Source organism: Ranitomeya imitator, chromosome 2 (assembly GCF_032444005.1).
Source record: "Ranitomeya imitator isolate aRanImi1 chromosome 2, aRanImi1.pri, whole genome shotgun sequence".
NCBI classification, from domain to species: domain Eukaryota; kingdom Metazoa; phylum Chordata; class Amphibia; order Anura; family Dendrobatidae; genus Ranitomeya; species Ranitomeya imitator.
This window is the reverse complement of record NC_091283.1, coordinates 177,122,641-177,148,638: the sequence shown is the minus strand read 5'-3', so window position 1 is coordinate 177,148,638 and position 25,998 is coordinate 177,122,641. Positions and strand designations below refer to the sequence as shown.

The window sequence follows — 25,998 nt, the reverse complement described above, 5'->3', positions numbered from 1 at the left end:
AAGAGGAAATAAAAAGTAAATGTACATGAGTTACATACATAAAAGGTAAGAAACGCGACATCAATGAATATTCTGTAATTTCCATCTCCTGTCACCTGCAGAATGAGTACAGACAGCACAGACCTATGACAGCCCCTAGTGGCCACTGTGAGTAATACGGGAATAATAATACTCCAGAACAAAACTTTAGTGATAGAAAAAAAAAAAAGGAAAGCACTAATTGGCATATTTTTTTTATTGCACATGAAAAATCTTTTGTCATACAGTGTATGTAACACAGTTTGTGTGGACAGACTACAATGGGGGAAGGGGAACAACTTTGGGGGGCATTTACAGTATCTGATTGTGTAGTATCCGGGGTGGTTATGATGATGGGTGCCATATTTAAGAAGGCGATTGCTTCTGGGGCTCGTTACCAACTTTCCGAGGGTCCTAAATGGTATACGTGTGTAGTCACATCCCCTACTTCTGGATTGCATGACGACCTCTGCTGTGACTGCACTGTCAGCCCTTAGGTGTAGAGTCCATACAGATCTGTATACCTGGACCCACCTGATTATAGAGACACTTTCTGATATGTTACATACAATACATGGATATGGAGCAGAGTGCGAGCTGGTGACTGGCAATGTACACAGGACCGTGATCCCCAACCTAGGGCCATTTAGCTGTTGGCTATTAGGGCATGCTGGGAGTTGTAGTTTTGCCACAGTTGGATAGTCACAGGTTGGGGACAATGACAATATATCAGTCATCAAATCAGGAAACAGTCAGTTTAACCCCTGTGTGGTCACTGCATTCCCTAAATGAATATTAGTTCCCCCCCCAATATATTATATACATTATTTCCCTGGTTAATATATCCAACATGACATTAACCCCTTGTGCACTCAAACCCAAAAAATAAATAAGAACTGCAAATTTAAAAAGTCAAAATTTCAGGCATTTCTAAGATAAATCTGCATCCTGGAAAAGCTGGGTAAAGGCCAATATGGCCGCCACGGACCCAACATTCAGCTTTCCTTTTCTAGACTGTGGGGAATATAACTAGGCCTGGAGAACAATGTGGGAACTACCGTGTGTGATGTAATAGCGGCCATATCATTTGTCAGTCAGCTTTGCCAGGAAGGCACCTTGACAAAAGTAGGAGGGAATAGTCAGGTATGCTCAATGAAGAAAATACTACCATCATCTAAACAGCAGCCCTATAGCAGCAAAACATTTGCAGGAAGGGGGAGATGATGACACAAATCAATGGGTCCCTTACTCTGGGGACCCAGATCAAATGCATCGGCTAGTCGCACAGGGCAATCCCCCGAGCCATAGGGCAACCCCCCGAGCCACGAATGGAAAAGATCAACCCCCAGAGCCACGAATGTGAAAGGGCTACCCCCAGAGCCACGGATGGAAAAGGGCAACCCCCAGAGCCACGAATGGAAAAGATCAACCCCCAGAGCCACGAATGTGAAAGGGCAACCCCCAGAGCCACGAATGGAAAAGATCAACCCCCAGAGCCACGAATGTGAAAGGGCAACCCCCAGAGCCACAAATGGAAAAGATCAACCCCCAGAGCCACGAATGTGAAAGGGCTTACCCCCAGAGCCACGAATGGAAAAGGGCAACCCCCGGAGCCACAAATGGAAAAGGGCAACCCCCAGAGCCACAAATGGAAAAGGGCAACCCCCAGAGCCACAAATGGAAAAGGGCAACCCCCAGAGCCATAGGGAACTCCCCGGAGCCATGAATGACAACAGCAGGCAAGGAGAGGAGGGGATGGGAGAAAGTTACATGCAAGGTATAGGGAGAAAGGTGGGGAACGGGGACCATGAGACCTAAGTTTCCTGTTTGGATGCCATGTACATGCAGTCCTGGAGTAGTCACAGATGTGCTGCTGAGATCATGACTCCGGCGTTCACGTGGCTTCACAATAAATAAAATATGACGAAACACAAAAAAAACCACCATCCTCCACAACCAGAGCCCTGCTATTATGCATTTGCCTGGACGCAGGAATCAGATTGGTTGCCACAGATGTCAACGGTTCTTGGCTACGATAATTCGGTATGACATGCACGACATCATTTTGCATAGTTTACCATTTTCTAAATAATGCAGTCTACAGCCTTGTATACAAGTGACCGATATTATAGGATTCCATGTCCAAAGCTTATAAATGGGGGGGAACAGACACCGGCATCTCCAGCCAACACAATCCTATCATTCAGGAATTGAAGGGGCCACAGCTAATGATCCCCCACCTGTGTTCCCTACTAAATAGAGTTTCCCTTTAAAGCGCCGTTTGAGCATCTGAGTAGCCCATCTGATATAAGGAACTACTAAGAGCTGCAGAACAAAGATGGGACACATGCGCTAAATGCAACGCTGGGTCATAGGACCAAGGACCCCATCAGATCAGACAGAAGGGTTCCATCTATGCAAATCCCCTCTAAAGAAGGGGGTCCTGCAATCGATCAAAGGGGATGAAATCAACCAGGTCTGGGCATACCCCCCAAAGTACCAGCCACCAGGTGGGTCCCTTCTGTATAACATGCCGTACACTGTGTAATCCGTTTCTAGCAGCAGATACATGGAGACAGGTTAAAAGAAGCTGGGCCGGGTCCATCTCACCGCAAAGCGGGTCCCTGTTCCGCCCAATGGGAAGCGGGTCCTTGTTTTCCAGTCTAGCAAAGCTCATACATGCAGAACAGAGGCAGGATTTGAATTCAGGGCCAGCAAAACATTGGACAAGAGCAAGAACAATAGAAGGGCAGGCAGTTCCGGCCCCTGTTGTGCTGGAAGAATGCCGATGAGGAACAACTGCTCATTGGAAAAAAAAAAAAGGTAGATGGCAATTTACAGAGCATAAAATCAGTACAGTTTCTGGACATAATAAACTGGTATGGGGACCAAAAGCAGTTTTACCTTTTACCATGCTTTTCTACAGGTTTTGGGTGAAAGGACAGGTATATCTTAAAGAATCTTAAAAGTCATGAAATTTCCTTGGATGGACTTAATGAGAAAACAAAAAACCCATTAAGGTTTGGCCTGTCACCTCTCTATATGAAAAGATAATGGCCGCCCCCATTAAGAACGCCGTTGCTAAAGTATTGTGGAGCTCAGTCATAGAATCCATGCACTGGGAAAGGTAATAGTAGCAACTAATGCAAAGGAATTCGTGACTGCACGGAAATCATCTCATGGGAAGGCTTAAAAATGCTCGAGAGGAGCACAAGAAAAGCAGTTTTAATTAATAAAACCTGGATTAAGATGTAAAATAATGCCAGCCGTCTCTGTACCACCCAGGGGCTTTACGGGTTGGATCGGGGGCACTCCCAGCACGGACGCTGCACGGGAGGTGGCTAGAAGTCTACGTTATGGCTTGATATTCTGCTGCCAGGGAAAACATTGATGGCAGAGGTATATACAGATACACGGCCATCGACCCCACCCCAGGACACAATACAGCAGACGGCGTGAAGAGCAGTGAGGTCCTGAACGGAGAGAAGTATCAGGTGTCTGTCCGGATCTATGTACAAGCTCACAGCTTCATCTTTACAGTCCCATCATCTTTTCTTTTCCAATATGGAGTCACGATTACCGTTCCCCCCCCGCAGATCACAGTATTGTCTAACAGAAGAACATATATTCCCTTCGTCTTTTCCCGGAGCGTTTGAGAGATGAACCATGATCTGGACTGATTAACACTTTCCAGACAGGCTAAAAAAAAAAAAGAAATTAAGTTTAAAACACAAAGGTCCCTTTAAACAAGGGTGGTCCGCACCACGTATCCCTCACATGCCGCCTTGATTTTCTGCAATACTTTGGTATGTGAATAGAATATCTGGCGATGTAAAAATAAAATAAAAAAATTTAAAAAAAAATATCCGGTCTGCTCCATGGACCAGCCTGGGTCACACGATCAGGACCAATGCGGAAAAAAAAGTAAAAAATGCATTTGGGGGGGAAGGGGGGGAATGGAGGCTACAGCTTCAGCTTTCCTGATTGGATCTTTTGATAGGTTTCAGCGTCCAAGCGGATGTACTTTCCTTGCTGGGAGTCCAGGACGTACAAGGCATCTTTCACCACGCTGGGATTAAAGCCTTCTTTCCTCATGTCTGTCTTTTGGAATTTATATGTTCCTGTGCAGACAGTAAATGGGATAATAAGTGTTAGTTGCAGCTTTTTTAATTATTATTTTTTGCTGCAAAGAAAAAAAAAAAAATCAATGAAAGACTGAACCCCGACGATTTCATTAGACACCTCACACTTTATTGCTCTTAGTCCAGGAAGGGGGGAGATGAGAACATGGGTGGGGAACCGTATAATCTACTGTGGGACAATGGAGACATCTGCTGGCTGATAGGGGGAACTACAACATTATTATTATTATTATTTATTGTTATAGCGCCATTTGTTCCATGGCGCTTTACATGTGAGGAGGGGTATACATAATGAAAACAAGTACAATAATCTTAAACAATACAAGTCATAACTGGTACAGGAGGAATGAGGACCCTGCCCGCGAAGGCTCACAATCTACAAGGGATGGGTGAGAATACAGTAGGTGAGGTGAGGTGAGAATACAGTAGGTGAGGTGAGGTGAGGTGAAACATCTAATTTACTGGTGAAAAAAAGAGGGATTTTTGGTACTCACCGTAAAATCTCTTTCTTGGAGCCTTCATTGGGGGACACAGGTAACCATGGGTGTATGCTGCTGTCGCTAGGAGGCTGACACTATGCAAAAACAGGAAAATAGCTCCTCCTCTGCTGTATACACCCACCGACAGGCAGGAAGTACCTCAGTTAGTGTTAAAGCGGTAGGAGAAGCAACCAAAACTCAACATATGTACTAATCCAACAACCGAGGCACATAGACCAAATAATGGTACAACATATGTACCAATCCAACATGAAGACACATAGATCAAATAATGGTACAACATACCAAATAATGGTACCACATATGTGCCAATGCAACAACGAAGGTACATTAATGATACAAACAGTTAGGGAGGGTGCTGTGTCCCCCAATGAAGGCTCCAAGAAAGAGATTTTACGGTGAGTACCAAAAATCCCTCTTTCTTTATCGCTTCATTGGGGGACACAGGTAACCATGAGACGTCCCAAAGCAGTCCCTAGGGTGGGACACAGGAAGATTCAAGGAATGATGGGCTCAGGTCGGTCGGTGCAAAACCGCCACCTGCAGCACCTTCCTTCCCAGGCCTGCATCAAACAAGGCATGGTATGAACCCTGTAAAGACTAACAAAAGAGGGTAAAGATGACCAGGTTGCAGCCTTACAGTCTGGAAAGCCAAATCCTGGTAACGAACAGCCTAGGAGGCCCCCACTGCAGGGTGGAGTGAGCCTTCAGCCCCGGAGGAGACTGCGCTGTCGGAAGAGGCCGTTTGTCCTAGAAGAGGACTGCCTCACGGCAATAGAGAAACTAGAAGCCAGGAGCCCTTTAAAGCAACCTTCAGAGGTGATGAGCAGGGAATCAGATTGACGAAAGGGAGCAGTCCTTGAAAGGTAGACTCGGATAGGTGTGACGGAATCCAGCTTGTAGAGGGACTTCTCCAGGGGATGGACTGGAGAGACACAGAAGGAAGGACAGTGACTTATTTAATGAGAAAGGAAAAGACCACCTCGGGAAGAAAGGAAGGGCCAGGCCCGAGAACCACCTTGTCCTGACATAGGATCAGGAGCAGGGAACGGCAGGACAATGCCAATAACTTGGAAACTCTCCTGATGAACATAATTGAACAAAGAGAAATGTCATGTGTTGAATGGGCTAAAACAGGAGCGCGCTGCGGCGCGCCTAAGACCAGATTAAAATCCCATGGATTTCTCGGAGGACAATAAGGATGAGCCAGGTGGGCGACTCCTTGAAGAAAACCAAGAATGAAAGGAAAACGGACATAGGGACCAGACCCTTGTCCATACTCCACCAAAAGAAGGCCTTTCAATATTTGTAGTAAATATGCAAGGATGCTGGTTTCCCGGTCCAAATCATGGTCTGAATGACCAGACGTGGAAAAAAACAGCCACCCCAGGATTATGGCCTCAACGGCCATGCTGTTAAAGACAGAGACTATGAACTCTGGTGGAAGAGGGAACCTTGAGAGAGAGGATCTGGACAGCCTGGAAGCTTCCAAGGGGCGTCTATGAACATATTCACCGAGCCCTTCTTGGCCAATCCGAAGATAACCGGAATATAGGGATCCCTTCTTCCTTTATCCTTTTCACCACTCTCGGGCCGAGGGGAGAGACGGAAAAAGAGAGCAGATGGAATTGTGACCACGATATTACTAGAGCATAGCAACAGGTGGCTAGCAGGTCCCGGGATCTGGCTACGAACCAAGGAACCTTGTGGTTTATCCAAGACGCCAAGAGGACAACGTCTGGAGAGCCCCATTTCAGCATATATGGATGAAGACAGCGGGGCTGAGCCATTGGCTGCCCAAAGCGAGACCCAGATGGCTCAGAAAATCGATTGCCCGGTTTCCTACCCTCGGAATGTGCACGGCTGATTTGGCGGAAACATTAAGCTGTGGCTCTCGCAGAATCCTTGTTGACTGACTTCACTTGTTTGATGCGAGTACCGACTTAAAGGTTTATGTAAACCTCGGCCATGGCATTGTCTCTTGGGCGTTCCAGTTGCCCTGCGCTGTGTGATGAAGAAAAAACGGCTCCGCAAAAGATGAGACTGGCGTTGTTGGTGAAAACCTGCCACTAGAGAGGAAAGAGAAACTTTCTTTATAGGACTGATGCCGACGGTGTCACCAGATGAGGGACTGCCTCACTCAGAGGAAGAAGCACAGGATTGTCCGTGGAGACAACCAGAGAGCCCGCTGAAGGGGGCGAGCATGGAACTGGGCAAAAGGAACGGTTTCCGAGGCGACAATCTATTTCCCATAGAACTCATATGCAGGACATAGGAGAAGAGAAGCTGATCGCTTTAGAGTACAGAAACCCCTGGCAGAGGGATGAAAAACCTTCTTCCTTGGAAGGAAGAGACGGGCTTGGGTCATGTTGAACCCATACCTAGACCAAGTACTGCACAAAGGTGAGGGAGGACTTTTCTCTGTTTATAATCTAGCTGAGATGGACCCGGATATGTAGAGTAAACTGAGGACTCTTGTTGCAGTCACAGAGAGACGGCTCATTGATCAGAAGATCATTTAAGTAGGGAAATATTTAAAAAAATCCCTAGGATAGAAGAATGACCTGACCGCTGCCATGACGTAAAGAAGGGGAGGGCCGTGAACTGATAAGGACCCTCCTGGATCGCACAATATATGAGCCTCTGAAGCTAAACACAAACAAGAATGTGAGGAACATTCTCCTGAGTCCATGAAAGTGATTACCGAACTTAGTTACATCGTCCTGACAAGACAGGACCGAATGTGACCGGTAAACCACTCGAGCACTAAAAACAGAGGAGCGTTCCGCCTTTCTTTGTGACTAAGAAAGAATAAAATAGAATCCCGAGAACAGTACGTTCCTGGAGACTGGTACGATCACTTCTGTGAATGGCAGGTAAAGACATGGCATCCGAAACTATAGATCCAGCTTGGATCCAAAAGATCTAGAGACTTGGAAGGCAAAACCAGTGAGGCCAGAGAATGCGACGTATGGCAACAATGCTGCCGGTAGCCATGACTGAACAACCAGCAGCGTAAAAAGGAGAGTGGACACGAGATATTTGCCGGCATGGGCAATCTGATCAGTCAGATCTGGCCTCCCATCCGGAGGAGCGGCCGCTAGAATACCTTGACGAAGTATTCTTGCCCCGACAGACATGGAATTTAACACACAAAATGTGTTAGGCAAATGTGGAACAGAGAGAGAGAGAGAGGCGCCAGCTGCCTCCAAGGCTGACTTAACCAAGGATTCAATCTGTCTATCTGTAGAATCCTTAAGGGATGCACTGATAGTAGAGACAAGGATGTCTAGGAGGACAGGCAAGAAGCAGGCGGATCCACCTTGGGGATTCTGCCCATTTATCAAGGCCTGGTCTAAAGGGGTAGAGGATGTGTAGCTTCCTCCTACCTGGGAGGCGCTTTTCAGAGTGTTCCCAGTGTTTAGACATAGTCATGACAAGTTCCCTGTGATTAGGGAAAATTCCGGGAAAAAACATTTTTACCCATTTGAAAGTAACGGAGTGCTCGTGAGCAGGAGCCTCATCCTCCCGTAGGTTCAGAAATTTGGTATTTTGCCAAGATGAGGTTAATGAGCATATCTTGCATCGTTCAGGTCTGGTCCATATGGGACTCAGACTGGGAATCCATATCCGACCCAAAAACCACCTCCGAGGAGGGGCATGGGATGAGGAATGCGTCCAGGAAAAAGTAGAGGGACCAGTCGCTTCTTTTGCTTTGTAAGCAATCTGTCCCTGTGAAGGTCGCGGTCAGGTGCGTGCGAATCACCGTGAGAGGTGTTCGGAGCACTGGTGGCAGAAGACAAACGTGAAGGACGCTCCAGGACCTGGACCAGGGACTGTGAGAGTTTGGTCAGATCTGAGACCGATACTGACCTGGCAACAGTCCACTCCGGAAGGAGGGGAGTGCTCTCATCCCGGGTGTTAGAGGGTTTATCTGAATGCCACTGCTTTTGTACGGATGGCACGAGCATCGTGGATTATAGGGACAGGAATGGGCCTCCCTGAGATTGGGCATAAGTAGTAGGCTAGGGCTACAGCTGGGAGAGCTGAGCCCTTGTGAAGAGAGAAAATAACCAGTCTGAGCTGGTCCTACCTAATAACAGAGACGGCTGTCAATGTTCAGGCTGCAGTGTCCCCAGAACCAGCAGGTTAATGACGGACGCCCTTTTGTGCCCTTTGGAAGGCGATGGTGGCTGCACGATTCTTCATACGGCTTCGAATCTTCACTCAACCTGCAGAGATACACTATGTCCCCCCCTGTGGGGGGGGGGGGGGGAGGGGGGGGCGGGGAAGCGTGTATCGGGAGAGAGGGATAGAGAAAAAATACTCTCATTAGGCCAGGAGATGGGGCCTCAGCGTACCCTAATGAGCAGAGTCCCGTAAGAGGGCGTGGCTAAGTGGAAGGCGACCGCGGCTACACAGAGTCGGGGGAAAAGGCCCCGACGCCGCTAAATAAACGGGTACATATAATTATGCGAAGCCTCCGCACTGACAATGACAGGACCGGAAATTGGTATTAAAAAAGGTCCTAGTTCGGTATGAAAATTGGCCACTTCTGACAGTGTCAGAAAGTGGGGGCCCCAAAGTTGGGGACTAAATTAGCAAAGGACATGGAATTATGTGCAGTCTCGGCACCCGCACTGGCAGGGCCGGTAAACGAAGGTCCTAGTCTGCGTCTGGTGGGAGTAGGGGCCCTTCCCTTGACTGTGCCATCAAAGGAGTGCACCGGGTAGGGGGAGGAGGCCCCTTAATAGGGAGAAAAGCGCGCCATAAATACGCGCGCTTAATGCGGAGGGCGTTAACGAAGCACTAGCTGAGGAAAAGTTGGCCGTTGTTGTTTAGTGGCGTAATAAGCCAAGGCTCCTGATAGGGCCGCACCGAAAGGGAAGGGCATGCCCGAGATGTAAGAGCCCTCCTGAGTGGAGGAGGAAAAGAGCGCCGAAAAAGCGCACCCGAGGAGGGCATGGCCGGCCGCAGCGGTGAAAGTGAAAGTAAAACGTCTGGGATTCTTGCTGTACATCTAGTCAGGGGGAGGGGAGATACTGCTGCGGTGGAGCGGCTGCTGAAGTGCTGGTACCTGTATGTCCGGGTCCACAGGCAGAGTGGGGAGAGAGGATCGTCCAGGGGCCCAATGAGAGGGGTCGCTGGATACGGAATCCTTCGTCCAGAAGACAGCCTCGACCCCAAAGACAAGGCACAAAGACCGTCTTCCTCTCAGCCCTCTCCGAGGAGAGGGGTGAGGGGGACTGTTTGGCAAGGACCGCCACCATAAAGACCCTGGAGCACCTGGGAGGGTGACAGGGGATAATGTCCTGCCGGCGGTCTGAGAGCTGCGATGCGGACGACACCACACTGCTCGCTCAGCCGCCCTCCTGGGGAGGCAGGGTGGAAGATTGCACCCTGGATCCCTGAATGCTGTGATCTGAAAAAGAAAGCCAAAACGTTAATAAAAAAAACAAAACCTGTAAAGGAGTCAAGGTTAGCAGCGGATCTGAAGATCCAGGTCCGCCTCCTACAGACACTATACTAAGCACAAACTGAGGTACAGTACTTCCTGCCTGTCGGTGGGTGTATACTGCAGAGGAGGAGCCATTTTCCTTTTTTTGCATAGTGTCAGCCTCCTAGCGACAGCAGCATACACCATGGTTACCTGTGTCCCCCAATGAAGCGAGAAAGAAAAAATGTATTCTGGTTCCACATGACGACATAGTAAGCAGTCTTCAAAGCTTCATCTGGTACAGAAAGCAACACAGTCATTTTATTTTTCTGAACCGGTCAGATTGGTGTATGGGGGCCTCCCGACTTTTGGTGTCTGGAAGCACATTCCTCTCCTTTCCTTACTCAGAACACGTGCAGACATGGCCGAGCGTGCTTGTGTAAGGGGGATTGAGAGAAACGCTGGTATCTGATGTGTATTTGCCACCTTAAATAGTTTGTCTGCACAACCCTTAAGTAACATAGTAACATAGTTAGTAAGGCCGAAAAAAGACATTTGTCCATCCAGTTCAGCCTATATTCCATCATAATAAATACCCAGATCTACGTCCTTCTACAGAACCTAATAATTGTATGATACAATATTGTTCTGCTCCAGGAAGACATCCAGGCCTCTCTTGAACCCCTCGACTGAGTTCGCCATCACCACCTCCTCAGGCAAGCAATTCCAGATTCTCACTGCCCTAACAGTAAAGAATCCTCTTCTATGTTGGTGGAAAAACCTTCTCTCCTCCAGACGCAAAGAATGCCCCCTTGTGCCCGTCACCTTCCTTGGTATGAACAGATCCTCAGCGAGATATTTGTATTATACCCTAATGTAAAGTAAATACCCTATGAATCCGATCTCTCTGTGTACCCCGCCGCTCTCCTGACAGCTGCGGTCGCTGATCGGCAGCAGCCTTCAATTATTCCATAGCAACAGAAAACACACTGATGGAATAGGGGCCACCAAGACCGGCAGGGGACTCTGATTTACCCCATGACTTCTCAGAAGGAGTTAGGGTCCATCAGAGTACAAACACATATAGGGTCCCTAATTTAATTGGGCCCTAACCTGGGTTTGGAGCCAATCACTTGCCGCTTGGATCTATTTTGTCTGTGTGTTTCACAAGGAACCTATTACACCTTATGTATGATCAGTCCTGTTTGAAGATGGGCCCAAGAATAATGTCTGATGAGCCACTCTCACTCACAGCGCATACACTATTGTTACACGTACGGTCTTGCCCCTCCACCTCTGTAGGGGGCGCTCACCTGTTTTGTTGACCTTCGGCAGTAATCGGAGGAACACCGGATGTGAGTACCCAGGCAGCGACTTCTTAAGGTCTTTAATAAATTTTACAAGATCACTTTTATGATTGGGGTCAGCGACGGCCGCCATTCCAGCTCTCCCTTCCATTCCTAACAAACAGATAAAAAAAGACATGGGTTTTAATACAGTCTTGAGCACAGAGCCCCGAGATCCATGAAGAGAGATGAGCCACGTACCTGGCACCTCCACTCCGTAGACCACCACGTCCGCTTGTTGCAGGAGTCTGCTCAGGATCCCTTCCACTTCTGTGGTGGACACGTTTTCTCCTTTCCATCGGAACGTGTCACCCGTACGATCCCGGAAATACATATAGCCCAGCTCATCCATCACCAGCACATCGCCTGGAGAGGACAAAACAACGGTCAGGAAGCAGACGACCTCGGTATAAGGAAGACGTCTCCATATTTGGGGCACCACTCTTACCGGAGAGATACGCCGTGTCCCCAAGTTTGAAGACGTTATTGGCGATTTTCTTGTTAGTGGCGGACTGGTTCACGTAACCATCAAACCTTCTCAGCGGGTCGGACTGGATGATGCGGCCAACGAGCTGCCCAGGCTCTCCTGTGAAAGAAGGCGACACACGAGTAAAGGTCAGTTCCTCCGTACTCAGGATCGCCACTGGTCATATAGAAATAGGCCGATACTCCAGGAGATTGGAGTACCCCATACGTGTGGGTGGCAGTGTACCTGGTACTGCAGTTCGGTCCCATTTACTGGAACAGGACTAGCCTGCAGGACCAGAAAAAGTCATGCCGAGTGTGTGGACGTGGCACTTGCTGGGTCCTTCAGAAGGAAAGACAGTTTTAGGACTCACTTACATGTTTTATCGGATTGCACTCAGCCGGGTCTTATACTATGGGGCACAGCAGACATGTGTTTTTTTTTCTCATGCCGATTCAGCATACTGTGAGTGGCTGTGGGACTTGGCTCACATACCCATACAAATGTATGGGTGCGTGTGAAACATCGCACTGCACTCAGATGTCATCCGAGTGCAGTTAGATTACCACAGACACAGAGAATGGACACTATGGAGTAATTACTTTCTCCGTCTTCTACACATCTGTGCGCCAACTCACTGATGCGAGATAATTGGAGCAAAGTGTATGGACACTTGGATCACAGTCCAAGTTTGATCCGCTCAGCAGTAGGAGGGGACATTTGGATTTGGGAATGGAGATTTCACTGGATTTTATTTGCGGGGGTTAGAGCCATGTCACTTTTCCAGAGTCTTTCTTCTACCAGTAACGTGGGAACCCCCTATAGTTCCAGTGACAGATGACGGACCTCAATGGGGGCTGGTTTTGTGAGGGATAAATTAGGGTTTTTATCGGTAACATTTTGGGGTACATAATATTTTTGGATTGTTCCCAGTATAAGGTATAAGGCTGGATCACATTCTTGTGTTCTACGCTCATCAATTACCTCGGTTTTTCTGTGTAAATCCCACAAAAATGTGATTCAGATGATACCCGCAATGGAACCATCCACCATGAGGCAGATAGAGACACTTCGTACTCCGTTTGGCGTCTCTTCCGGAAGTCTCCATCTTTTTAGGAGTCCACTGATCTGTGGTCGCCCACACTTGTGTGCAAAAAAGATACCTAAAATGACGGGACACCACCGGAACACAAACCAGTCCAATGTGACTCCATCTGCCTCATAAGTTCTGTCCGGGTTTTGTCCGAATCGCAGTTTTGGAGAATTTACACAGAAACCCCTACACAAGCGCTCAGCGGAGAGCGCAGGATAAATCTGAACCGAGCCTTAGGCTAGGGTCACATTGCGTTAGTGCAATCCGTTTAGCGCTAGCGGATTGCGCTAACGCAATGTTTTCTATGGGGCTGCGGTCGCGGTAACGTCCCCGCTCTCGCAGATCCCCGATCTGCGAGAGCGGGGAACGGACCGCGGGCGCGCCTCGGACGCTGCAAGCAGCGTCCGCGGCGCGCCAGGAATCACCGGCGCGTCGCTAGCGCGTGCCGAACATGGTGAAGCGCGTTCACATTGCCTTCAATGGGCGCGTTAACGGACGCGTTGCACGGCGTTAATTTCGCCGTGCAACGCTGTCCATTAAATGCGGTCCCATAACGCAATGGGAACCCAGCCTTATTCCAATTGTTTTGGGGTAGAATGAACAAACAAGTACAAGAATAATTCTAATTTTTATGCCGTTCCTCATGCGGCATAAGTGATCAGGCGACTTGACTCTTCGGGTCGGTGTGATTCCAGCGATACCAGATTCACAGTTTTTTTAGGTTTTGCTGCCATCATACAGTAAAAAAGCTTTTTTTGCACAAAAAAGTTATTTTGTCGCCATATTCTTAGAGCTGTGACTTTTTTTATTGTTTGGCAAACAGTGCTGTATGAGGGCTTATTTTTTGCACGACGATTTGCAGATTTTTTTTTTGTACCATTTTGGGCCACAACATTTTGTGAACAATTTTTAATCAGATTTTTCAGACACAAAATGAACAAAAAACAGAAATTTGGTAATTGTTTTTATCTATTTTTTTCATGTGCCGTTTACCCTATGGTAAAAGTGATAAAAACGATTTGTTTGTTGGGTATGATTACAGCGATACCAGATTTAGATTGGGTTTTATGCTTTGCTCTTTTTACAGACTATAAAAACAATATTTTACAAAAATGAATTTATTTTTGCATCACCATATTCTGAGAACTAACTTTTTTATTGTTTTCCTGAATGAATGAGTCATATTAGGGCTTGTGTTTTGCGGGACGATTCGGCGTATTTATTTAGAAATACGAACTGCCGCGGTGCCTTACGGGATTCGGGGACAGCGTCCGGAAGTCCCACCTGGTGATTATATAAGTAGATAGTATAAATAAATACGCCAAGTCGTCCCGAAAAAACACAAGCCCTAATATAACTCATTCGTTCGGGAAAACAATAAAAAGTGTCATTATTAGTGTTTTTATTTTTTTTCATGGTATTCGCCGTACGAAATGAATAATGTGCCAGTTTTACAGATCAGGTCGTTACGAATGATGTGTCTTTTTTTAATCTCTGTTTTATCAGAAATGCTGCATTTTTATCGCAGGGGGTTGATCCTGCCATAGCGGGTCTTTAATGCCCTTTTAACCACTTATAAACCTCTGTTGGGATTGGCAGTGGGGTTAATTGGCCCCGATCGGCAACAAAACCGGTCAGGTCTGATTGTTAACGGGTTAAAACTTAAAGAGGTTATGCCACGAACCATATTTATGACCTATCCATAGGACAGGCGATAAGTGAATGGTTACTGAGGGTCTGTGTGGTGGTGTGCACGTATGACCCATAGAGAAGTGGGCACACGGGACCCTCATGATTAGGTACCTGCAATCTGTGGATAGAGGATAAATGGTGCAAGTGTAATAATCACTTTTAATCTTCCTTTATACTATAATCTCTATACGCATAGAAAAGATACACATATATGCACATACCGGGCTGACAGGGGATACAAAGACCTTCTGGAGTGCGGATCAGCTCCATTGTTTCTTCGTTTACCTTCATCAGCCGGATGGGATACACAAAGGGTAAAATTCGGCTGTTAAATCCGCAGGAGCCAACCTAGAAATGAGAGGTAACGGTTACGTACACGGCTGAGCGTCCCCCTGCCGGCCCCCAATCACATGAGACGGGCTTACGTTGTTGTCGAAGTTTCCCAGGCTGCAGTTACATTCCGTGGCGCCATAGAACTCTGCGATCTGCGGAATCCTGAAGCGGGACATAAACTCCATCCAGATGGCGGGTCGGAGCCCGTTCCCTAGCGCCATGCGCACCTTATGCTGGGACTCTGCCTCCCGCAGCGGCTGGTTCAGGAGATAGCGGCAGATCTCACCGATGTACTGGACAATCTGGACATAAAAGCAGCCATGTTAGTACGAACTGGAGCTGACCGTGGGTCGTGGCAAACACATGTCAGATCCTCACCGTGCAGTTATATTTTGCGCAGTCATCCCAAAACCGCGAGGCCGAAAACTTCCTTTTGATGACAACCGTCAGACCGAGGAGGATGCACTGACCCATTCCAACAATGTTACCTGCCGGATAGCAGAAAAAGATTAATGAAAAGGCGAGGTTTCCAAACCCACTTATGGCGATACTATAAAATAAGCAGAAAAAAGTAATAACATTAATACTCACCTCTCAACCCCCAAATGCTTCTGTGTCAACGCTTCCCTTGTCCTCTGTCGCTCTCCGTCACCCCAGCTCTAGTTGTCTCAACATGTGACCGATACAGCCAATCACTGACCTCAGCGGTGGCGACACATCACTGCAACGGTCACTGATTGGCTGCATCTGTGACACAGACGACCCATGTCACTGGTGTAGTAGGGTAAACAGAGGGACCTGGGAAATGTTGGCACGGGATCAGTAAGGTAATTATTCCTGGCACAGTTATCAAGACAACCGCTCAATGCAGAAAAAGTATCGTGCACGGTCTTGTTCTAGTTTATTAGATCTATGAACGACCCTCGCTGGGCATGGGACTCCAATCTCTCGGATTCAATAAATATGAAGAGCAAGTGCGACACCCCTCCACTAGCGGACCTCAATTCCGTGGTTTATGTAACTGATGCCTTTAAAGAAAAATGCTATTTCTTAAAAGACTAAAAAAGTTATTTTCCTCAAGAGCATAAATCATAATGGCAGCAATAGCGGTCTGTGCACTACCTGCGGAGTGGTACAGTGGAAGGCAGTCATAAATCACATCATCCGATCGCATGCCGAAGCCGTAATGCACCAGGGCAGCCATACGGAAATATCTGCAAGGAAAGGACAAGGAAATAAAAGGAGCCGTGGTGACGCGTGCAAGTTGTGTACATTGCAGCTCTTGTACTCACCTGCTATGCACCACTATGGCCGCTTTGGGAAGCCCCGTTGTGCCAGAAGTGTAGATGTAAAATAATTTATCTGAAAAATAATCAAGTATAAAAGGAAGGAAGTTATCAGACAATTGGAGAGGCACAGTGTGGTTCACATATTTACAACAGTGTGTTGGCTGCAATACCAGGTACAACCCAATGGCAAGGGTGGAGCAGTTCCTGAAAAGAAGCATAAAAATAAAAAGACCCATATAGGGGAAAGTAGCAATGTGCAAGCAGTTTTTCTATGCAGGAATGGAGGCCGACACTGGCACTGATCAGGAGGATCTTTAACTCCTTAGTTACCTGTAAAGCTCCTTCCAGGGTCCTTTGGAGGAAGACGGGACGCACTCTGCAACAAGGATGATATGAATTCCGAGCTAGGGGGAACCGTGGTGCGATCGCAGTCACCAAAGCAGAAAAGTCGTATGGATTTCCCCATCATGGAGTAGACGTCCGTCATTGCTAAAGATACAAGACAAAGAAAGTTAAAAAAAATTCTCTGTCTCCATTTACTACCAATGGTTGATTTTGGAAAAGCTGGGCAACATTTAATATAGCGCATATACGACTCCAGAAAGCATGTGGCTACCAGCCTGCCAATAGTCTGACATGGCTTTCAGGACTCTGGATAGCTTGGTGATAATTAGAGCTGCCATCCAGCTTTCCAGGATGCAGATCTATCGGCACAGGCGGCAATCTAGAGCAAAGTCCGTCCCCAGTCAGCTCCTCACCTTGTGACATCTCCTGTCCAAAGATCACAGCCTTGGAGTTGGAGACGCTGAAGCAATGTTCCAGGGCGTCCAGACGTAAGTTGAAATTGATCAAAGCGGCTTCGACCCCGATTTTAGCCATGCCGAGCCAAAAGCCGACGTACTCATTGCAGTTCTCCATGAACAGCGCTATGACATCTCCGGTCCGGAAACCTTCAGCGTACAAGAAGTTGGCCACCGCATTGGAAAACTCATCCAGCTCCCGGAATGTCCACGTGGCTCCGGTGCCCTCGAAAATCAGCGCCGTCTTGTTGGGATGACGTTCAACGCATTGCTTAAATATGATGGGGACGGTATTCTTCTCCCGCAGATGTCTCTTCACTTCCAGCTTCACCCGGAAGAGGGTAATCGCGCCTCTGCAACAACAAAAAAGAAGTTTATGTGTCATATATGAAGAAGGTTCATCCGTCAGATGCACCAGGAAAAGCTCAAGTACAACTCCATAGATCCCTATGTGCCTGACAGATGCCAGGAGTGTCCATTTTGGGATGTATATGTAGCCTCTAGCGCAACTACACAGACTGCAACCACAAAAAATGAAAAGGTATAGCCATGCACAATAAAAATTATTTTTGCAATGGAGATTCATTAACAATTTTGCACTGTTTGCCTCATTTTTGGCCCAAAATACATTCACGAAGAAAAAATTGTCCCTAGAGGTGGACAATCCCTTTAAATAGCGGCGCTTTCCAATGTAGCAAAACAAGGGCACCCTAGGAGTTGTAGTTTTGCATATTGGCTCCATTACTGTCCCCAGCAAATCTACAGTTATAATCGGCTTCTTCCTAGTAATATCCATTAGTAGAGACGAGGACTACAACTCCCAATGGAATTTTCATCCAGTTTCCTCTTTAATTATGTAGAAAGAGAAGGGAAAGAATGAGTGAAAGATACAGAAAGCTGCATATCCCGCTCCTAAAATCCTCTGTGCTGCAGGAATACTCTTCCTACCACTGCCTGTTTTTAGCTTCTGACTTTCCACCCATTCTACCTCCTGCCACAGCTGTTCTAAAATACTCTGTGCTGCTGTGCACGTCCATTGGTCTGTCGCGTGCAGCCTGGCTTCAGTCACTAGACTTGGCCACAGCGCGTGGCCTGAATGTCACCGTTTCACCATCTTGTTTAATAGGAAAGTGCCAATGTGCATTCTCTCCACGAAGCAGTGTATTGAGAGTGGTCACGGGTCACTGCCTTGGACAAAATCAACACATTCACCTTCTGCTGCAGTCAACCTTTCCATTGGAGGACTACAAGGCCACAATACAAGGATGGAGAGGGCTCCAGATAGAAGGGGCAGATATGGCAAGCCGTCGTAAAGACTCCCGCCTGGCGTTTGTACAGATGTAATAAATGGACGGGGAAAGGTTACTTTGCATAATGACAACTATAAAAACAAAGCACAGTCCATTAAGAATTGGGTAACAGTGACCCTGGCGGGGGGGGGGGGGGGGGGGCAGAGTCCAGGGCTTATCTTGTAACACACAAATCTACACTGGAAAATCAAGTTCAAGGATGAAGAACACAATACCTACATTTACTGCGGGTACAAAGGGTGGCACCGGTGATGAGCCACATCATTAGGCACGCCGAATATGTACGGGGCTCAGCAAACAGGACCGTCTAGAAAGCTTTCCCACTATGCGTCTTAGTTATTGCCACTTCTGGCAAAGCTTCCAGGGGGCATCACTTTGCTGACCGAGCCCCCTGAAGGGCCAATCTGCCTGGTTAGTAATATGGTAAAGGGAAGGGCACATCACTACATAAGCAGGAAGGGGTGTTAATCAGGAGCCTGGGAAAGTGGAGTGGCTGTAAAGGAAGCCGCCCACAGCTTCCTGGCTTAATTTAAGGAAACCTGTAGTTCGCTGCAACCTCTTCATTCTTAGGATCTGCAAATGTCCCACAGCTCGGACTGACAGAAGCGGCATATCCCAGTGACATGCCATGGATTACCAAGAGGAGAATACCACCCTTTAAACAGAAGCCATTTACAAAACGTGTGCAGAGTCCTAGGTGTATTTCAGCCAAATCCTTCAATTTTGAGTGGGACCAGCTGACAGAATGGGGGTCTCTAAAAGTTCAATGCTGTGGGTAAAGGGTTGAAACATGATAGATTTTAGATTTTAAAGTTTTTTTTCTTCTAAAATGGCAAGTACCGGTAATCCCCCATCTATAGGATATGGGATAACTTGTTAGAGCCTCTTCAGTTGGATCCCCCAGAATGCAGAGAACATGGCCCCGGATCCCCAAGGGCAGGGCTCTACAGTGGAGTGTCCTACTCTGCTCTTTTACTGGCAGCCCCACAGACCATAAGCCAACCTCCACTTCATTCAGTCCTGTTCTTGGGTTTTCTGCGATTGTGAAATATCCCCTATCCACTTGCCGGTTTTGAAAAAAAAAACCCTTTAACGTGATAAATGGTGGAAGACTCCTGCAGCAGCGCATCCTCCTCTCTCCATTGAGCACATGCAGGCACATGTGTTGGGTGTAGCTGGCAGGGCACATACTTGCACCATTCACAGTCACACGAATTGGGTGCCACCTTTTTTTTATTTTTTAATTCTTTTTTAAAGGTGTGAAATGCCCCTTCAACCTTTTTAGTGCAAGGGAAAATATTAGTTTTTTGCAACTTCATAAACCCTACGTCTGGAAGACAATGGTGGCGCTCACAGCACGTGTGGGCAGCAAAGCGATGCCCGGAGGAATATGATCATTGTTAGCACAGGGGCGGCATCACTTCTTGGTGAAAAGAAACAGAACGGTCTAAGTGCTATAAAGAAGGACGACTTTGTCCTGAGGATCCGGATTTCTATGGATGACACATTAGAATTCATCCAGTTACAGAAAGGCCTTACATGCACTGACACAAAGGAACGCTTGTCCGATTATTCAGCTATAATCGCTTATCGCCGAAGGTTTTTCACGTCGTTAAAAAGATATTTTCCTAGAAAGAAAGTTGTTCTCTGCCATCAAGTGGTAAGATTTCCACTCAGGCCACAATGATTGGCACTAAACTTTCCCAATGCCCTGAATGGTAACCCCTTTAAGTGCGGTAATGGCAGCCATATTGGTAATTGCCCTGAATAGGAGAAACTGAACCGGATCTATTATATCAAATGTTCCTCGGTGTTACGTCTGATGGCGCCACTTTTGCATGTCATCCCTATAAATATGGCTCCGTGCATCCAAACAAGCCATAATAGATACTCCTTACATACACCAGGACATGTTTTTGGAGGTCCCAGAAAGAGGTTTTCTGACACTGAGGAAAATGGACCCCAAATGCTCTAAAATACCTAACACAACAAAGAGTAGGTGCTCTTCTTCCTCTGCTTAACATCACGTCACCGCTGTAGCCAATCACTGAGCTCAGCAGCTTGTGTCGTCTACTGCGGCACAGTGAATGGCTGCAGCGGTGAGATGACATTACAGCTGCAGCCGAACAAGAACCGTGCAGCAGCAGGGAATCAGCGCTGGACCCAGGGATGGATAGTACCTGCTCTGTCATAACAGATATTTTAGGAATATTTGGGGTCCACTTTCTTGAATGTGAAAAACCCCTTTAAAAGGAGTTTTCCTATAACAAAGTGATGGTATATAGCGATTACATATAATCGGGTGGTCCAACATCTAGGACCCCCATTGATCCATAGTGCTACCTAAATCCTGCCCATTGCAATGTCAGGCGGCCAGGAGGACACTGCGCGGGGTGCACCAGCACTGCAGACTCATCATACTCAGTTTGGATGGGTGAGGTTAAAGAGGACAGACACTTACCGACCACACTAGCGACATGCCACCACTTTTTAAACACGAAAACAAAGCCCACTGAAGTGGTCGATAACAGAAAACAATAGAAGAAACGGAAAGTTTTTGTAATGCCATTAACCCTTTAAAGCTACGCAACTCTTAATTCTCAAATTGTAAAGCTCTACAGTAGTCACAGGTAAATCACTTTTTCGTCCCCCTTACCTCACATCTCGCCGGATGGTCTTGTAGAAAACCTTCATAAACTTCCATCCTCCGGAGCCCAGGTAGAAAACAAAGACGGCACCAATGGACTGGAACCAGGGCAGCCCGACCACGGCCTTGAGCAGCAGCAGCAGGGACGAGCAGGACGCCAGGCGCAGCATCTTCCTGTAAGCGGAGAGGCGGTCAGAGTCAGCACTGTACCCAGATCTGCTCTTATACTGACAGTTTTCACCGCGCCCACGTCACCTGCACCGGGGCAAGGGCAGGTCTAGGAAGGGGGCAAAGATCAGGTCATAGAAACAAGCAAACCATTCCTGTGTGTCTGGACGGAATCATTACTCCACGTGGATTATATGTATCATCACTACTATGCAGAAACAGCCGCCCTGAAAGTGACAGCTGCTGAAAGCTTCCTGGCGCGCTGCCATGTGCCTCATTGCCAAAACATCCTATAGATTGTCAAAATCTGTTCTTCTAAATAAAGCTTATTGAAGGGGGCACAGAGCATGCTCACATCTTCTAACGCGCCCCATGCAAGTAACCAATCAGATCACTGATGTTATTTTAAACCCAATTCTTGCACAGTGAAAGCAGGAACCCGATTGGCTGCTATGGACAAGTGCCGCGCATATCTACACTAGTGTCAGGAGCTAAAACACGGCAGTGAAAACTGCACCTGGTCACCGGGGGCAACAGGACGACATATTCCTGTAAGAAAGTCCGGACACACAATGATAGAGGATTATCACACCAGAATAAGAGAAGAGTGTGGGGTCCTTGGAATAGGAACTATCGGGCCGTCGCTGTCAAAGAAAAGACCTAGCGGGCATCATTGGGTGATAAGTGTTATGGGGGGGACCGTATGGGTCCACACTCTCTTGGAAGTCAACTATTGGGCCCACATCATCATTGGTGGAGGGATATGTTTTCTCCCTGGTGGGGAAGCCCCTCGCCGCTCTGCCCGGGACGTGGGGGGAAAGCTCCTTACAGGCCCCTTACCGCTCTGACTGGGACAGGGGCCGGGGTGGGGGGAGGAGAATGTGGGGTCCGGCCGGGACCTGGGGGAAAGATCCATGGGGGCCCCCTGTGGCTCTGGCTGGGAGAGACACACGTGGACACGCACACGCTCTATACATTAAAGTGATTTCTATGCCACTAGACAAAATGGAAAAGGAGAGAGAAGGCGACAGGGAACAATTCAGGTGATTGTCACCGCGACAGGCGAGCGACTGGCATCCACCGCGCTGGCAGGGCGGGGAGCTGCTGCCACACTCGGGACTGACCTTCACAGCTGCGGAGATTATTATTATCTGGTCGTATCAGAGGAGCAAACTCCCATTTTACGAGCTAATAACCCTAACACAGGCCGGCACCGCCCGCCGTACAACCCTCACCATACTGACGAGCCCGCAGTAACACATGGATGGGTACAACATCTCTACAACCATGTGCCCTTCCCCAGGCTTAAAGGGATAGTTACAACCAAGCCTGTATATACTATTGGGTATGGAAGGAATATTTACGGGGTCATCATTCTAGGATGCCCCCCCCCCAACCTCTTTGTATAGTTAACCTGCTGCTCAAGTGCATTTACCGATGCCATATAAGCCCCAAAATCCCTGCAAGAAGGAGCAAGGAACAGCAGGACCCCTGCAATTAACTCTGCTCTAAGGGGGCCTACCCGCTACCCCCCCCCCCCCCGAATACGGCTGTGCATGATCACGCCACTTCTCTATTGCTTGAGTGATCAAAAATATATTTCTGATATACGAGACAATTCATTGCCTTCTACTACTTGCTGATGGTCTCCGCTTCGTTGCAAATATCTTCCTGCTGTCAAACCGCCTTATTACCAGACACAGGTGGTCTTCAAATATTCTGCAGATGGATGGGAAAATTATTAGGCACCTGACGTGGACTGAGAATTGAGGAGTCGGGGCAGGGATGGATTCATCGTCATGTCACGGTAATAGGGTCATAGCTGGGATTCCACCACTGGAACTCCTGAAGGTTACAAGGGTCCGATCCACGACCCTCGTCTTCGTGATCCGTGCATATTCCCATGGTATAACCTCAGAAATCAGTCACATCATGTACTTTGTGGGCCAACCACAATAAAGGATTTCTGTTCCTAGGAAAGCTGGGTGACACGCATTTTTTATGAGCAGGGGCAATCTGCACTCACACACTTTAGCATTTGATGTAATATTGGCTATTTTGGTTGTCTTCCAGCTTTCCAAGGAACTGAAAATTAATGACGGAGGACAAAGATGCAGGGAAATAGTAACGGGGGGACCCTTAATTGGCCAAATGCGACTTTTCAGCAGAAGCGATGACCTATTTTTTGGGCTGCGCAGCAGACGACTCTCAGCGAGTTCTCCAAAAACTAGGTGAGAGTTCACTTTGGTTTGGTGTTGTGCGACGAATGTTGTGAAATGCACACTCGGGGGTTAATGAATCACCGCTCAGGGTGACATCTATCACTACACACCGCAGTCATCCCCACGGGGAGGGGGGAGTAAGTGATGCTGCGGATGGCAAACAGACAGAAGTGCGTGCCACCCGGGTTATAGCAGGGCAGAGGCAGAATATGTACATCCATGGTCACAAAACAGCTGCGGCTGCCGGCTCTGGATAATAACAGGTTAATGTCATATGGAGGAAGTAAAGCTTATTAGCCGACACCTCATGTCTAAGAGGATGAGGAGACGTAAGGTCACTACCTAATGAGCGCAGCACCCATGGCGGTCACCAGGATTGCACTGGCAAAGGTGAAAGCAAGCCGATTAACTCCTGACATGCCAACCTCCCCCGAATATATGGTACTATCTGCAGTCATACTACTGCGACTCAACATTGTCTGCAAGCCGGGGGCTTCCACTATACAGCAGTGGTCTCCAACCTGTAGCTCAAAACTACGAAATGCTGCAGAAGCACCCAGGGTGCCTATGACAGGTGATAGTGGGGGTCACTGTAGGGGGATGTGTCATGCGGTAAGTGAGTGTTCAATCTGTATGATCCCTTTAAAGCCAGTGTATATTTTCAACATACGGCTTGCTGAATATGGATCTAATGGCCCGCTTCTAAAAATGAACAGTAGTACGATGGTCAGACAGATGAGATCTCTGACCAGAGTCTCATACAGTAGATTCCACTGCATCAACTCATGCAGCAATTTTCGGTAAAAATGTGTGCGGTTGTCTGAAATATCAAAAATTGTCTTATGCAGGGCCACCGTGCCGGACTAGTCCCATCTCTGCGGTCCCCGGCCGTCCTGACAAATGTACAGCCAGGATCTGATCCTTCCTGCCAGCGCTGCAGGCAGCAGGAATCCAGTGACAGCTTCCCTTAAGGCCTCATTCAGATGTTGCGAAAATAAAAACAGTCCAATTATTCTGTAGAGACTTTGCAGTCCGATTTATTAAGGCCCCATTGACTTGCATTGACACTTTTGACCTGACCCTTGGATCAAAATCGGACGAGTCTCTGCGGTGTTCAACGGAACACTTTGCCCGATCGGAAAAAAAGTAAGAAGTGCATATCCCCACAGAATATCAAAGGTACGAGCACGAAGCATCCGGGCTGTCAGTGGAGGGGAATCTGTGCTGTGGGGTCGGAGGAATTGAGGAGGTGGAGGTTTGGCTTACGACTCCACAGCCCTGGTGTGAACGAGCCCTTAGAGAGATTTTTACAGAATTTAGTTATGGAAGTTCCCCCTCCCCCCATCCCTGTCAAAGATGCCAAATCATCCCAATCACTGCTGCTATACCTTCAGGCACGAAGATCTGTCAGAAAGCCATAGATTATAGGACGTCCTGCAGGTACAGGGTAGGGGGCAGCTTATGCATTCTTATAGATGTAGAGGATACATTCTAATCAGAGTATATATATATATATATATATATATATATATATATATATATATATATATATATATATATATATATATATATATACACACATACAACGTATCACGAGCCCTCATAAACAATAACCAAAGCTTCCCCCTCTGCCCAGCGCTGGCAGCAGGGTCAGAGGTCACCGGTCAGCAGACAGAGGCGCTGCTGACCACCCCTGGCCCGACCACCCCTGGGAATATATTATAACACCTGACCGCTGTGCAGTTAAAGACAGCGATAATAATAATAATAATAATAATAATAATAATCGGCGTCTTTAGCCGCACAGCGGTCGGGGGTTGCTGGCACATCCGCTTGCTTTGGGTGCGTTTTTCCCCCTGATAGGCTCCTATGGAGAGGATAATAAAAAACCGCATGTAACATTGGAATTGTTTTTTTCTAAACGCAGAAACCCTGGGATAATAAAAACGCATAGAATAATTCAAACTAATGCGAACCAAAGCTTAGGAAACACGCAATAAAAACGCCACAATCAGGGCAGAAAACCGCAGGGTGCGGAACGTGTATGTGCACAATGGCGACTAATGGAGAGACACACTGTGTGTACAGATGAGGGCAGCGCGGTACTGCGGGGGATGTGCGGTGCATGCTGGGAGTTGTAGTGCGCGCACAGTGAGAACACGGGGCCGGTGGTGACTCCGCACACTGACCTGCAGTACTCGGCAGCTCGCAGCCCCCGCCGGCCGTCTGACGTCCTTCTCCGCCCGGCCCGGGTGCACTAAGATCTTCCGGGAGCAGCCCTGACATGCGGAGACACCAGGCCCCGCCCTCCGCGCAGCACGTGATGCCAGGGGCTGCTGGGAGTTGTAGTCCGGCCCTCGCTACCTGGCACTGCAGAGCAGCACCTGAGGCGGCGCGGCGCAAGGCATGTCGGGAGGTGAAGGCAGAGCAGTGAGCACAGACCGGAGTAGCGGATGGCAGAGCGGGCGGGCGGGCACTGGCCTTATCCTGTGGGTGGGGGAGATGTGCAGCTGCGGCACTACAACTCCCAGCGTG

General features: G+C 47.9%; 1 protein-coding gene across 1 annotated transcript; it reads right to left on the bottom strand.

The window, feature by feature from the left end:
• Positions 1-217: 217 nt before the first annotated feature.
• Positions 218-25,881, bottom strand: SLC27A4 (solute carrier family 27 member 4). The gene is made up of 13 exons (XM_069748095.1): positions 25,653-25,881; positions 21,083-21,247; positions 17,075-17,469; positions 16,647-16,805; positions 16,320-16,389; positions 16,150-16,241; positions 15,406-15,515; positions 15,120-15,329; positions 14,916-15,042; positions 11,892-12,029; positions 11,645-11,809; positions 11,411-11,557; positions 218-4,139 (listed from the first exon to the last, which is right to left on the bottom strand). The coding sequence occupies exons 2-13, from the start codon at positions 21,241-21,243 to the stop codon at positions 3,982-3,984; spliced, it is 1,932 nt and encodes a 643-aa protein (XP_069604196.1). The 5' UTR covers positions 21,244-21,247; positions 25,653-25,881; the 3' UTR covers positions 218-3,981.
• Positions 25,882-25,998: the final 117 nt, after the last annotated feature.